The 12,903-nt window shown below is 38.4% G+C and overlaps 1 protein-coding gene across 19 annotated transcripts in view; it reads left to right on the forward strand.

Moving 5' to 3' along the window:
- The window catches only part of RYR2 (ryanodine receptor 2), a 719,935-nt gene that overhangs the window by 500,333 nt on the left and 206,699 nt on the right, over positions 1 to 12,903 (forward strand). For all 19 annotated transcript variants that reach the window (XM_075126918.1, XM_075126917.1, XM_075126921.1 and 16 more), the window contains 2 exons: positions 5,567 to 5,644; positions 9,271 to 9,346. In XM_075126918.1, the coding sequence (XP_074983019.1) occupies positions 5,567 to 5,644; positions 9,271 to 9,346 (154 nt within the window). The remainder of the gene's footprint in view (positions 1 to 5,566; positions 5,645 to 9,270; positions 9,347 to 12,903) is intronic.

Consider the following 12,903-nt stretch of genomic DNA (forward strand, 5'->3'; position numbering starts at 1 on the left):
CTACACATACAAAATGATAGGGTCTTCATGTGCTGTTACCACTCAAGAAAGAGATCTTGAAGTCACAGTGGATAGTTCTCTCAAAACATCTTCTCAGTATGCAGCAACAATCAAAAAAGGTAAAAATGTTAGGAATGTTAGGAAAGGGATAGATAATCAGACAGAAAATATCATAATGCCACTATATACATCCATGGTACGCCCACACTTTGAATTCTTATCTCAAAATAGCTATATTAGAATTGGAAAAGTACAGAGAAGGGCAACAAAGATGATGAGTGGCATGAAGCAGCTTTCATATGAGGACAGATTAAAAAGGCTGGGATTGTTCAGCTTCAAAAAGAGATGACGGGGGGGGATATGACTGAGGTCTATAAAATAATGACTGGTGTGGAGAAAGTGAATAGGGAAATGTTAATTCATCTTTCACATAATACAAGAACTAAGGGTCACCTAATGAAAATAATAGCAGGTTTAAAACAAACATAAGGAAGTACTTCTTCACACAATGCAGAGTTAACCTGTGGAACATGTTGCCAAAAGAATAACTGTGCTAAAAAACAATTAGGTAAGTTCATGGAGGATAGCTCCATCAGTGGTTATTAGCTAAGATGGTCAGGGATGCAACCTCATGCTCTGGGTGTCCTCTGACTGCTAGAAGCTGCGACTGGATGGGTCACTCTATAATTGCCTTGTTCTGTTCATTCCCTCTGAAGTATCTGGCACTGTCCACTGTCAGAAGATACTGGGCTAGATTGATTATTGGTCTGACCCAATGTGGCCATTTTTATGTACAGCGCTGTTTGAACTGTTGTAATTAGGAAAATATTATTTTGTATCAGAGAGAAATGAAGGAATATGTTTACATTCCGTTGTTCATAGGAGTTGTGTGCATAATTCTAAGTACACTGCCCTGAAAGGTATTCTTAAGGATAAACAGGAGGCATTTTTCAAAGGGGTCCATTGACTCTCCAGTACATACATATAAATATTTTCAGAAGATGTGTCATTATGAAGACTGATGATATTTTAGACCCAATCACATAAATGGCTGTCTTTTTTTTTAACTCTCATGTTTGAAAATCTGAGCCAGTGCTGCCATGAGGCAAAGTTATCTAACTTCTGTGACAGGGTCGGGACAGATGGCTATAGGAGAGTACTAGAAGGCAGATATATTAGCCCCAGGCTAAGTAGGTCCCTTTTCCCTGAGTAAGGTAGCAGGGAAGGTTCCAGAACAATCAGGAACCTTCTGGAGACAATTAAGACAGGCTGATTAGAACACCTGCAGCCAATCAAGAAGCTGCTAGAATCAATTAAGGCAGGCTAATCAGGGCACCTGGGTTTTAAAAAGGAGCTCACTTCAGTTTGTGGTGTGCGTGTGAGGAGCTGGGAGCAAGAGGCACTAGGAGCTGAGGGTGAGAACACGGACTGTTGGAGGACTGAGGTGTACAAGCATTATCAGACACCAGGAGGAAGGTCCCATGGTGAGGATAAAGAAGGTGTTGGGAGGAGGCCATGGGGAAGTAGCCCAGGGAGTTGTAGCTGTCGCACAGCTGTTCCAGGAGGCACTCTAGACAGCTGCATTCCACAGGGCCCTGGGCTGGAACCCGGAGTAGAGGGCGGGCCCGGGTTCCCCCCAAATCCTCCCAACTCCTGGTCAGACAGAGGACGAGTCGACCTGGACTGTGGGTTCAGAAAAACGGCCAAGCTGAGGGCTGCCGTGAAGCTCCAAGGCGAGCAAATCCGCCAATAAGCGCAAGACCCACCAAGGTAGAGCAGGAACTTTGTCACACTTCATAAAGCACATCTTTTAAAAATCAGTGAGGAATATGGGGAAATCTGCCTAGTGGTAATAATGCCATTGTCAAATAACAGTATGTAGATTATGGGAAGGAAAAGAGAATAGATAAATGGTCATGGTCAAATGAGGGAACCTGCCTCAGTTAACCAGCTTCCTTTTGTCCTTCAAGTTATCCACACAAGTGGCAAACTTAAGCTGTAACTTTGTTTTGTTGTACCAGTGGGTTAAACTTTAAATAGAATTTGTAAATTTAAAAATCATGCCTCTTTCTGGAAATATTGTTATCTCTCAGTGGTACAAGTAACAACTAAATTGACTGCAACTGTAAACAAATCTGAAATATACATTAATTTTTTATTCTATGTACGTTGTGACAGCACTTTAGCTTTGCAAAAAAAAAGGAGTACTAGTGGCACCTTAGAGACTAACCAATTTATTTGAGCATAAGCTTTCGTGAGCTACAGCTCACTTCATTGGATGCATTCAGTGGAAAATACAGTGAGGAGATTTATATACACACAGACCATGAAAAAATGGGTGTTATCATACACACTGTAAGGAGAGTGATCACTTAAGATGAGCTATTACCAGCAGGAGAGCGGGGGGGAGAAAACCTTTTGTAGTGATAATCAAGGTGGGCCATTTCCAGCAGTTAACAGGAACATCCAAGGAGCAGTGGGGGGTGGGGGAAATAAACATGGGGAAATAGTTTTACTTTGTGTAATGACACATCCACTCCCAGTCTCTATTTAAGCCTAAGTTAATTGTATCCAGTTTGCAAATTAATTCCAATTCAGCAGTCTCTCGTTGGAGTCTGTTTTTGAAGTGTTTTTGTTGTAATATTGCAACCTTTAGGTCTGAAATCGAGTGACCAGAGAGATTGAAGTGTTGTCCGACTGGTTTATGAATGTTATAATTCTTGACATCTGCTTTGTGTCCATTTATTCTTTTACGTAGAGACTGTCCAGTTTGACCAATATACATGGCAGAGGGGCATTGCTGGCACATGATGGCATATATCACATTGGTAGATGTGCAGGTGAACGAGCCCCTGATAGTGTGGCTGATGTGATTAGGCCCTATGATGGTGTCCCCTGAATAGATATGTGGACACAGTTGGCAATGGGCTTTGTTGCAAGGATAGGTTCCTGGGTTAGTGTTTTTGTTGTGTGGTATGTGGTTGCTGGTGAGTATTTGCTTCAGGTTGGGGGGCTATCTGTAGGCAAGGACTGGCCTGTCTCCCAAGATTTGTGAGAGTGATGGGTCATCCTTCAGGATAGGTTGTAGATCCTTGATGATGCGTTGGAGAGGTTTTAGTTGGGGGCTGAAGGTGATGGCTAGTGGCGTTCTGTTATTATCTTTGTTGGGCCTGTCCTGTAGTAGGTGACTTCTGGGTACTCTTCTGGCTCTGTCAATTTGTTTCTTCACTTCCGCAGGTGGGTATTGTAGTTGTAAGAATGCTTGATAGAGATCTTGTAGGTGTTTGTCTCTGTCTGAGGGGTTGGAGCAAATGCGGTTGTATCGTAGAGCTTGGCTGTAGACGATGGATCGTGTGGTGTGGTCAGGGTGAAAGCTGGAGGCATGTAGGTAGGAATAGAGGTCAGTAGGTTTCTGGTATAGGGTGGTGTTTATGTGACCATCGCTTATTAGCACCGTAGTGTCCAGGAAGTAGATCTCTTGTGTGGACTGGTCCAGGCTGAGGTTGATGTTGGGATGGAAATTGTTGAAACCATGGTGGAATTCCTCAAGGGCTTCTTTTCCATGGGTCCAGATGATGAAGATGTCATCAATGTAGCGCGAGTAGGGGCATTAGGGGACGAGGGCTGAGGAAGCGTTGTTCTAAGTCAGCCATAAAAATATTAGCATACTGTGGGGCCATGCGGGTACCCATAGCAGTGTCACTGATTTGAAGGTATACATTGTCCCCAAATGTGAAATAGTTATGGGTGAGGACAAAGTCACAAAGTTCAGCCACCAGGTTTGCCGTGACATTATCGGGGATTCTGTTTCTGACGGCTTGTAGTCCATCTTTGTGTGGAATGTTGGGGTAGAGGGCTTCTACATCCATAGTGGCCAGGATGGTGTTTTCAGGAAGGGATGATTTAACTGGGAATTGGTCCTGCTTTGAGCAGGGGGTTGGACTAGATGACCTTCTGGGGTCCCTTCCAACCCTGATATTCTATGATTCTATGATTCTATGATCACCGATGGATTGTAGTTTCCTCAGGAAGTCAGTGGTGTCTCAAAGAAAGCTGGGAGTGCTGGTAGCGTAGGGCCTGATGAGGGAGTCTGCATAGCCAGACGATTGATTTCCCCCCATGAAACTGTCTGCCTCTTGTGACAGAAGAGGTATTTTCCCTAGTTCCCCATGCTGCCAAAATATTTTCAGGGGCATCTTAGGCTGCTGAAGCTGCCATTTTAAGAAGCAATCTTTTGTCTTTAAGCTGTCAGTATGTCCCAGGTGCTCCTTCTTTCTGATGATGTAGGGAATGTGGGAGGAGGCATCCTCTAAATGTGCCACAGAAGAGTCTCGGGGACAGCCAAAACTAAAATTAAAAATAATTTTAAAAGAAAGACCAGTATTGATGATCTCAGTTTTACTCTCACTTAAAAAAAGACATGTGGCCTGCAACACTGCTAGATGACATTGACTTGGATATATTAGTAAAATACAAACTATTTTCATACTTCTGCCTTTCTTTGATGTATTAATTTTGCCTGATGAAATAGAAAAGCACGTGGCAGAAAGTAGGAGCCTTGCTCTGTGTTGCCCTACCCTATGGATAGTCATTTACATCACCACAAGAAATGTGGTAGCATTTTACACTCACATTGCCCTAATTTTACATGGAAGTATTGGTCTTTTCAGAATCAAAAATGCTGTCCTAGAATACAAGTCTGAGAGAAAATATCATGGCCTTTCGACACATTGTTGAATTCATCCAGATTTTGAAGTCCATTTCTAAAGTCATGCTTGGGTAATCAGAGAGAACTCAGTTCTGTTTAAACACACTGCTTAAGCATTAGGCTTTGTCATTATGAAATGTTACTATGGATTCAGTATTTTGTCAATACAAAAGGTTGTAGAAAAGACAATATAGCTTCAATTCAATATAGCTCCAATACCAATTTCTACATGCAGGCTAGGCTCCTTGTCAGCTTTGTAAGTGCTTGGCACAGCTTCCGTGAAGGGTTGTGATATAAATGTGTCCTTTTGTCTCCCCCCTCAATACTGGCCACTGAGTGCCAGGCTAGTTCTTGGGGTATATTAGCATACCCTAAAGGCTGCTGTAATTTACACTGACTAGTGGAGGCTCAGAGGAGCTTATATGGTTGCCAGGGATTGCCAAGACATAGGACATCCTAGTCACACCTCCTGCGCCAGCCGTTGTATTCTGAAGATGTCCTCCAGGACATCCTATGACAAAGGGGAGAGATTTTTGCCTGATTGTGACCTTTCTCTGGAAATAGTTACAATGCAGACATTGCCAGTTATCTGACTAATCTGCGTTCTTAAATCTACCCGTGGTTCCAGTTAATCTGTTCCATTTTTAGTATTATTGCTGTTAGGCAAAAAAAGAAAACTCATGTAACTCTAATGTAATGCTCTCTGTTTTTCCGCCAATGGATATGTAAGTGCTCCTTTCTACCTCAAGTTTGTTTTTTCTTTAGCTGTTCGATTGCCTCAAATATCTAGGTGACATGAATCTATTAGGACCTAGTATTTGTAATACTTCATTGCTTTTTTGCACATCTGTCATTCAGGTGTCTGTAGATGCTGCCCATGGTTACACCCCTCGAGCTATCGACATGAGCAATGTTACCCTCTCCAGAGATCTGCATGTAAGTCTTATTGTAGTTAGTGCTTTTGTATTTTTTTTTTACTTAAATTTTCTTTTGTGGATTTATGTAAAACAAAAGTTCAGCGTCCTGTAGTTTTAGTCAGTTCAAAAGGCACTGTTAAGGCACTGAAAAACTAACGTTTTATATAGGGGACAATTGACCCTGGAAGCCCTTGTGTGCAGAGAATCTGATGATTTTAATGGGAGTTCCGCACACAAAGGCTTGCAGGATCAGTCTTTAATTTTTATGTGTAGCTATTAGCAAAGTTCATGGTATGATGTTTTTCAAAATAAATGCCTCGCCTACTCTTCTTTCTAAAATAAATAAATGCCAGGTCATGAGTCAGCCTTATGAAAAACCATCTTGTATTTATGAAGAAGGAAAAAGAGAAATTAACTGGGGCATGATTTTAAATTTTAATCTTTCAGCAGATTTATAATCAGGAGCCAGTAAAAATAAAATAACTTTTGAAGTGATAAATAAATGGACAATGGTGTTTTAAAAGTATTTATTTTTTCCAGAAATATTATCAGCTGTGGTTGATTTACAGACCTATACCAATGCTTCCACTACTATTAAGAACTACCAAGTCAATATTGTTTATCATCTGATAAATCAGGATGGCCACCACACACAGTTCCCTTAGAAATAACTTCCTGCAAGTGTCATATCCAGATTAGTCACCAGGTTGATTACTTGAAGTCAGGTACCAAGAACAAGGTGCTCTAGTTTTTTCCATTGTGAAATGAAATTCAAGGCTCTTTGCCCAGCAATTCTAATAACAAAATGAAAGTTTTGAAACACTGTAGAAATGGAAAAGAGAAGTGGTGGTACTTAGCACATCCACAATCTCAGCATCCCTCTTTCTCTGTGCCTAACTTAAACCTCCTATGTATCTTTGATACAACGGGGGATGCAGAAATTTATGTAAGTTTCATAACAAGTATTGACAGTGGAGTATTTATGGGTATTAAAATATATGATTTGTTGCTATTTCATTTTTTCTGATTTTCCCCTTTAATTACATGCCATTACTTCTAATTAATATCCCCTGTGACTCCTCTAAGCATTTTCTCTCCTGCTCTGGAGTTTACTGAACACAGGTCAGATGCACAGCACTTGTAGATGATTATCATTTCTCCTTTGGCTGTTATGTGGTCAGTCTACACATAATTAGGTTTTCGTTTGTAGTTTAGTTATATCCCTTTGGCTTATTCATGATGTTTATTACTATTCTCTGAGTTTCCTGTGTATTTCTGGCATTGAGATGCCAGAACTGAATGCATTATACAGAGTTGTATGGAGTGGCACTATTACCTGGTCTCTCTGTTTTTTTGTTTTTTGGTTTTTTTGCATATGCAATCCTAAAATATCACTTAGTGGATAAACTATTGTACTGCAGAGTTCTAATAGATCTAGTTTCAGGTCTACTACCAATCCTAGCTGTCTCTTGGCATTTCTGCTTTCCAAGTTCAATATCTTTGTCACTTCGAATATTTGTGTTTTAGCTTATTTTTCCCCAAAGTCTCAGGCTGAATTTTCTCAGGTTAAATATTATTTTGTTGTTTCCAGTCTCTGTTTCTAACCACTGTAGATTTCTGTGTATCTTTCCCTGGCGTTTGCAATTTCTCCCAATTAAGTATCCTTGCTATATTTTAACTAGTAAGCCATTAAACTTCCAAATACTTACTAAAGATGGTGAATAAAATTGAGTCACACTAGTTCCTGCAGCATTCCACTGGGGACTTACTCCATTATTATAACTATGCTTATCACTTATACAGGACTTCACATATTCAAAAAGCCATACAAGCATTAGTTAACCCTCACAATACTGCTGGGATGTGGATAAGCATTTATCACAGTATTACAGATTGGGAAACTTAAAGCAGAGGAGCTAAGTGATTTGCCCATGGCCAAACTGCAAATAACTGGCATTAGAACTAGACCTGAATTTAGAATTCAGGACTTTGTGAATACCAATCCCATACTCATGATTTTACATCACACTATCTGCCGTTTGTCACTGATAATTTCCCTTTGTTTACAGCCCTCCAGTGAGTTAGAAGTCAATACTGACGGTCCTTATGATCGAGAGTAACTGGTTTCACCAGTTATGTTTGAAGCTAGCTTTCGGTTAGAAGCCTACTTTTGTTCCGCAATCAATAACATCACCAGAACTAAACAAATTTAACTAAAATTTCATTTGCATCATTATGTCAGGTTACAATTTCTCTTGTAATTTTCAAGCGCATGAGCAATGCATTTGTGAGAGATAAGGGGAAATATGAGGTGTGATTCATTTTGGTGTAACTTGAGGTTTTAATGTATCTTAAGTAAGAGCTTAGCCTACATACTCCAACTTTGACTTAAGTTGGTAGCTTTTGGAAAGGCAACTGCTTTGACAGTAGTAAAAAGTGGGTGTTTGGATTTTTGGAATTGTTAAATTAAATATATATAAATAATGTGTTTTGTCCTATGAAGGTGCTCTACTATACCCATCTTTTCCTAGAGATTGTCTTAGTATGCAGACAAGTTATGGCCAAAATTTGCATCTAAATCCATAGATAGTCCCCTAAATGAGTGGACTGGTTTTCATATATTCTGGGCAACGAAACATTGCATTGAAGGCAATAGGAACTGTGCACCAGGTCTACATATCATAGCCCAAAAGGAATGTTACAAACTGCTCTTTCCCCTAGAGCAATTCAGTTAAGTTTGAGAGACCTGGGTAGGTTTTAACTATTTACTGAAAACCACAATAGAATCCAAATGAATGCTCCTAAGCTACAATACAACCATTAAAGTAAGTAAGCTGGGCAAGGCGTACTAGATGCCTGCAGACAAAACTTCCTCTCTGTTCAAAGTCTGTCACCTCTCAACACACAGAAGCACTTAACCCCACCCCATCTCTCTCAAGTTATACACATGGCTTGTAGGTCACTTGCCGAGCCTGCCCAGACAGCCTCATTATAGCTCCCTCTACTGGTGAGAAATGTGGAACCTAAACATGTATTACAACATTAATCAAGACATACTAAAACTGTGATGAGATGAACATTAAAACAAGAAGGACAAATTTGCCTCACCCCAGGGATACAGGAGCATCTAAGGGTACAGCCCATATGGGAGCTCTCCAGTCCCCTAAAGGAATGAGAAGTGAAATTGTGATTGTGGCAGCAGATCCACAATTACCTGGATCCAGTGAATACAAACACCCATGTAAGGGGTGCACAGTCATTGCTGACACACTACAGACTAAGTACTGGAGCAGCAGGAACATAGGGAGAGAGCTTCTCTGTGCCTACTTGCAGCTTGGGGATGGATTCCATTCCCCCGCCTGATGTAGTATTTCATACAAAACTGGTTTCTTTGGCTTTTGTGCAAGGTTGAGGGAGAAGTTCAGTGTAGAATAAATAACTGTATTGGGTTTAGCTGTTGAGTTCCAGATTTGTCAGCTTGACTTATCAATAAAAATGATAGTTTGCGAGTGAACATTTAAATGTAATTTTATATATTACCTACATTACAATGCCATTGCAAGATCTTGATATTAAATATAAACTGTAAAATTACCTTTCTTTGAGATTTATAACATTAATCATTAACTTCTCCAATTTCTTAAGGCAATGGCTGAGATGATGGCTGAAAACTACCATAACATATGGGCAAAGAAAAAGAAAATGGAACTGGAAGCAAAAGGTAATCATCTCTGGTTTTTTGCTTGTTTGTTTTTGGGGGGGTTTTTGAGGTGTTTTAAGTTCAAAGTGACTCAACTTAGGTTATGTGTTTATGATGCAGTATTAAAAAAGGTCAAATTAAAAAAGAAATTAAACCATTTATTTAAACTTGACCTGAAAAATCAGACATCGAGACAGAACAATTGTTCAAAATTTTCAAATTACTTTATTATCATGATCATTATTATTTTTGAACATCCAGAAACGTGTTAGACACTTCATGGAAATACAGAATGAGACATCCATACCCAGAGAATTAGACTAATTCAATAAGGAAAAAGAGAGGGCAAGAGCTTGTTTAACTAAGACTTGTAAACATCTTGATGGTTGTGTTGCATTTGGTTTCTTTTATTTATTTTATTTCCCTTGTGATACCAGACTCTTGGTCACAGGAATTAGACTTCATTCATACTATTCTACATATTGCCAAGTTATCCAGCAATGTATTAATCAAGAATTATATTCATTACAGATTAAATTGACAAACATGATTAAACCTAGATTAGTTCCTTGGCTTTACAAGGAAAATAGTGTACTCTGTCTAATCTCTTCTGGTCCAGATGGTAAATATTACTATACATGATAGTTGTTACCTGTTATGTTTTCTTCCGTGTTAAAGAAAGTTAAGGTTTTTATTTATTTTATTTTTTGCGCCTTAATGCTAACATTTTATTCTGTAGATGTTATAATTGTTTAATTGCTACATGGAAAAAAATAGTGATGGCATTGTACATTTCACTGACTGGAATTTAGGTTTTTTTTCTCATCAAAAGATGTCAAGGCAAAGAGCTAATATGGAAATTGTTTTTTTTCCTTTTTATCTCAGTTTCTATTTACGGTACAGTGGTAGCTAGTGTTTTAATGATGGCTTGACACCACTATTCACGTATTTAAACTAGAGCTCTATAGATATTGGCTGACTGCACTGTGTTAATCATATGCAATCCTACGGACTCAAATGGAGTTGCATGGGTATGACTGAAGGCAGAATTTTGAAACCGTTGTCAGTGAATGTGTAAATGAAGCCTTAGTATTACTGAGCAGTAAGGCCTTATCTGGGTGACCTTGTGTTGGATAAATAAGAGAATGAATTTCCATATCTTACATTATGTTTCCCCTCATTTCAGTTTCTTTGTGATTTTTTTAAAATAAAATTTATCTAACCTAAATAGCCAGTTTGCGGGGAGGGGATTTGGACTTTTGAAGAATGTTGCAGGATGATTAGACATTTGGAACGGGGAGGTGTATTTGACACCTGAAAAGGCAGAGGTGTTGCTGCTGTGCACTCATTAACTAAGGGGATTTACAGGCAAGGAAGGCAGCATAAAGAGGGGTGTGTTTTTATTGAAAACCTTGCAGGGAGTTATGATGAATGATAGAGAGGGTATGTGCTACTTGGTAAGAAGTGTGGATTGGTTTGGCAGGTGAAAAATGGTTACAATTTTCCAATATATTTGCCATTTTGTGATATAGTGAATATATCTGTTTTCCCACAGATGAAAATGGCAGACTAATAATTTAGCTGTCTGATACAGGTCATGTATATACATAGGGTTATATTATCTTGTATGTTTTTTTTAAGATCTTTTTGCAGAAAGATCTTTCAAATTATGATCCTCTGCTGTCACCTAATGGTCAGGTACATTCAGTACAATAATATTCTTTATAGAGTTCTCGCCTTGTACATGTGGATCTTTTCACTGTCTTTAATTATGAAATATGAGTCTTTTTGATGTGTGGGCATATTTATGTGGGTTGCTATTTCACAGAGGGAAAATGCATGATTCCAGAAAGCTGTAGTTTTCTGGTTTTCCTGGGAGGCTTTAAAATGTTAATTTTGTAGAGCATTTTATCCAGTGAGATTCTCCATGCATTGCATACAGAATATGTAGCATCTCATTCAAGGTAGAGCAATTTAAATCATTGATTGGAAAAATAATTTAAATTAGATAGAGACTTTATAAACCTAATTCAAATGTGTGCTATTGCAATTGTAGATATAAATTCATAGTCAACTAAATCATAAATGCTGGAAATTTTTGAAAATTTCCCTACCTTGAATATTATAAAACTGATATAGGAAACAAAAATGTTGAAAGTGAAGGCGCTGACACTGCAACCACTTAGGCTAGTACAAAACTTTACTCACATGAGTAGTCCCACTCACTACAGTGCAGCTGCATATGTTGCCAAACTTTAAGCATGTTCATAAGTGTTGCAGCAACAGGGGCCAAAACTGTATTTTCATCAAAAGTTTTTGTCTTAGTGACACAAAATCTTGGCCACTTCTAAACAAAATTGATAACTTGTGAAAAGTCATCAATACTTTCAGCATGTTAAGTTTTTGTGAACTTTTTTATACACAGTTCAAAATTTTCAAAAATAAAGGAAAGATCCTGTGCTTCAGTACATGGTACAGTACGGTTTATACTTGGTGAGGATCTGCCCCCAGGAGTCTAAAATTAGGCTTCTAAGCTTATATTTAGGTACCTAAGGGTGAGCTTTTCAAAAACACCTAAGTGACTTAGAAGCACAAGTGCCATTGACTTCAAACTGGAAACCTTGATGGAACTTGGTCAAAGAATTTCATTTTTCCTGACTTGTGGCAGTTCAATATATAGAAAGATAGTGCTGGATGTAAATTTGGTATGGTATATTTTCTTATTAATTTCGTGTTTGAGTTGTTTTTGCAATAAGGGTGGTAATGAAGCTTGGTTTTTTTAGTATAAATAAGCATTTTAAATGTGAAACTTAAGTAAAAAGTTTGTATGAAATCTACAAACAATTAAGAAACTAATAATAAATTACAAAACTTCCATTTTAGAAATTTGACTCTGTAAATGGTAAGAAAGTAAAAATAGCAACATGTAAATGAAACTCCTATAAATATGAGTAACCATTACTCACATGAGGTGTCCCATTTGCTTCTCTGGAGATACTCATATGAATAAGAACCACTCACGTGGCTAAGGGTTTACAAGATTGGGGCCTTAGATATAAAGGTTGAACCCTGCTCTGTTGAAGTCAATGGGAGTTTTGCCATTGACTGCAGTGCTGCCAGGATTTCACCCAATATCTATAATTGATATTCATGCAGTCAGCTGTATAATGTATGTTGACACTTTTTCGTCAGAAAATACAGTTTTATATTTTATTAAACATTTTTCACGTATGCACATCTCCCTCAAATGCACAAGCTTTTCTTACTAATGAAAAACTCGGTTGTTTTGCTTTCTTATGATTTACATTGGATTTGGATGTCTATTTATTTTGTATGTGTTTTTCATGTCTGTCTAAAGGAATAGCAGTGAGAACTCAGCAGCATGTGTGAAACATGACACGAAAACCAGAAATTCCTGACATTAATTTAGTATCTGCACCCATTTGTTTTAATGGAGAAAACATAGATTTGTCTGCCAGGATTTCATTTTTCATGCATTTTAAAGACCTTACTCAGACCTCCTGAAAAATTCTAAAGAATCTCCTTTTTGAAAACATCTCTTCTTATGTGTAGTGTTT

The sequence above is a fragment of the Caretta caretta genome, chromosome 3 (genome assembly GCF_965140235.1).
Source record: "Caretta caretta isolate rCarCar2 chromosome 3, rCarCar1.hap1, whole genome shotgun sequence".
NCBI classification, from domain to species: Eukaryota; Metazoa; Chordata; order Testudines; family Cheloniidae; genus Caretta; species Caretta caretta.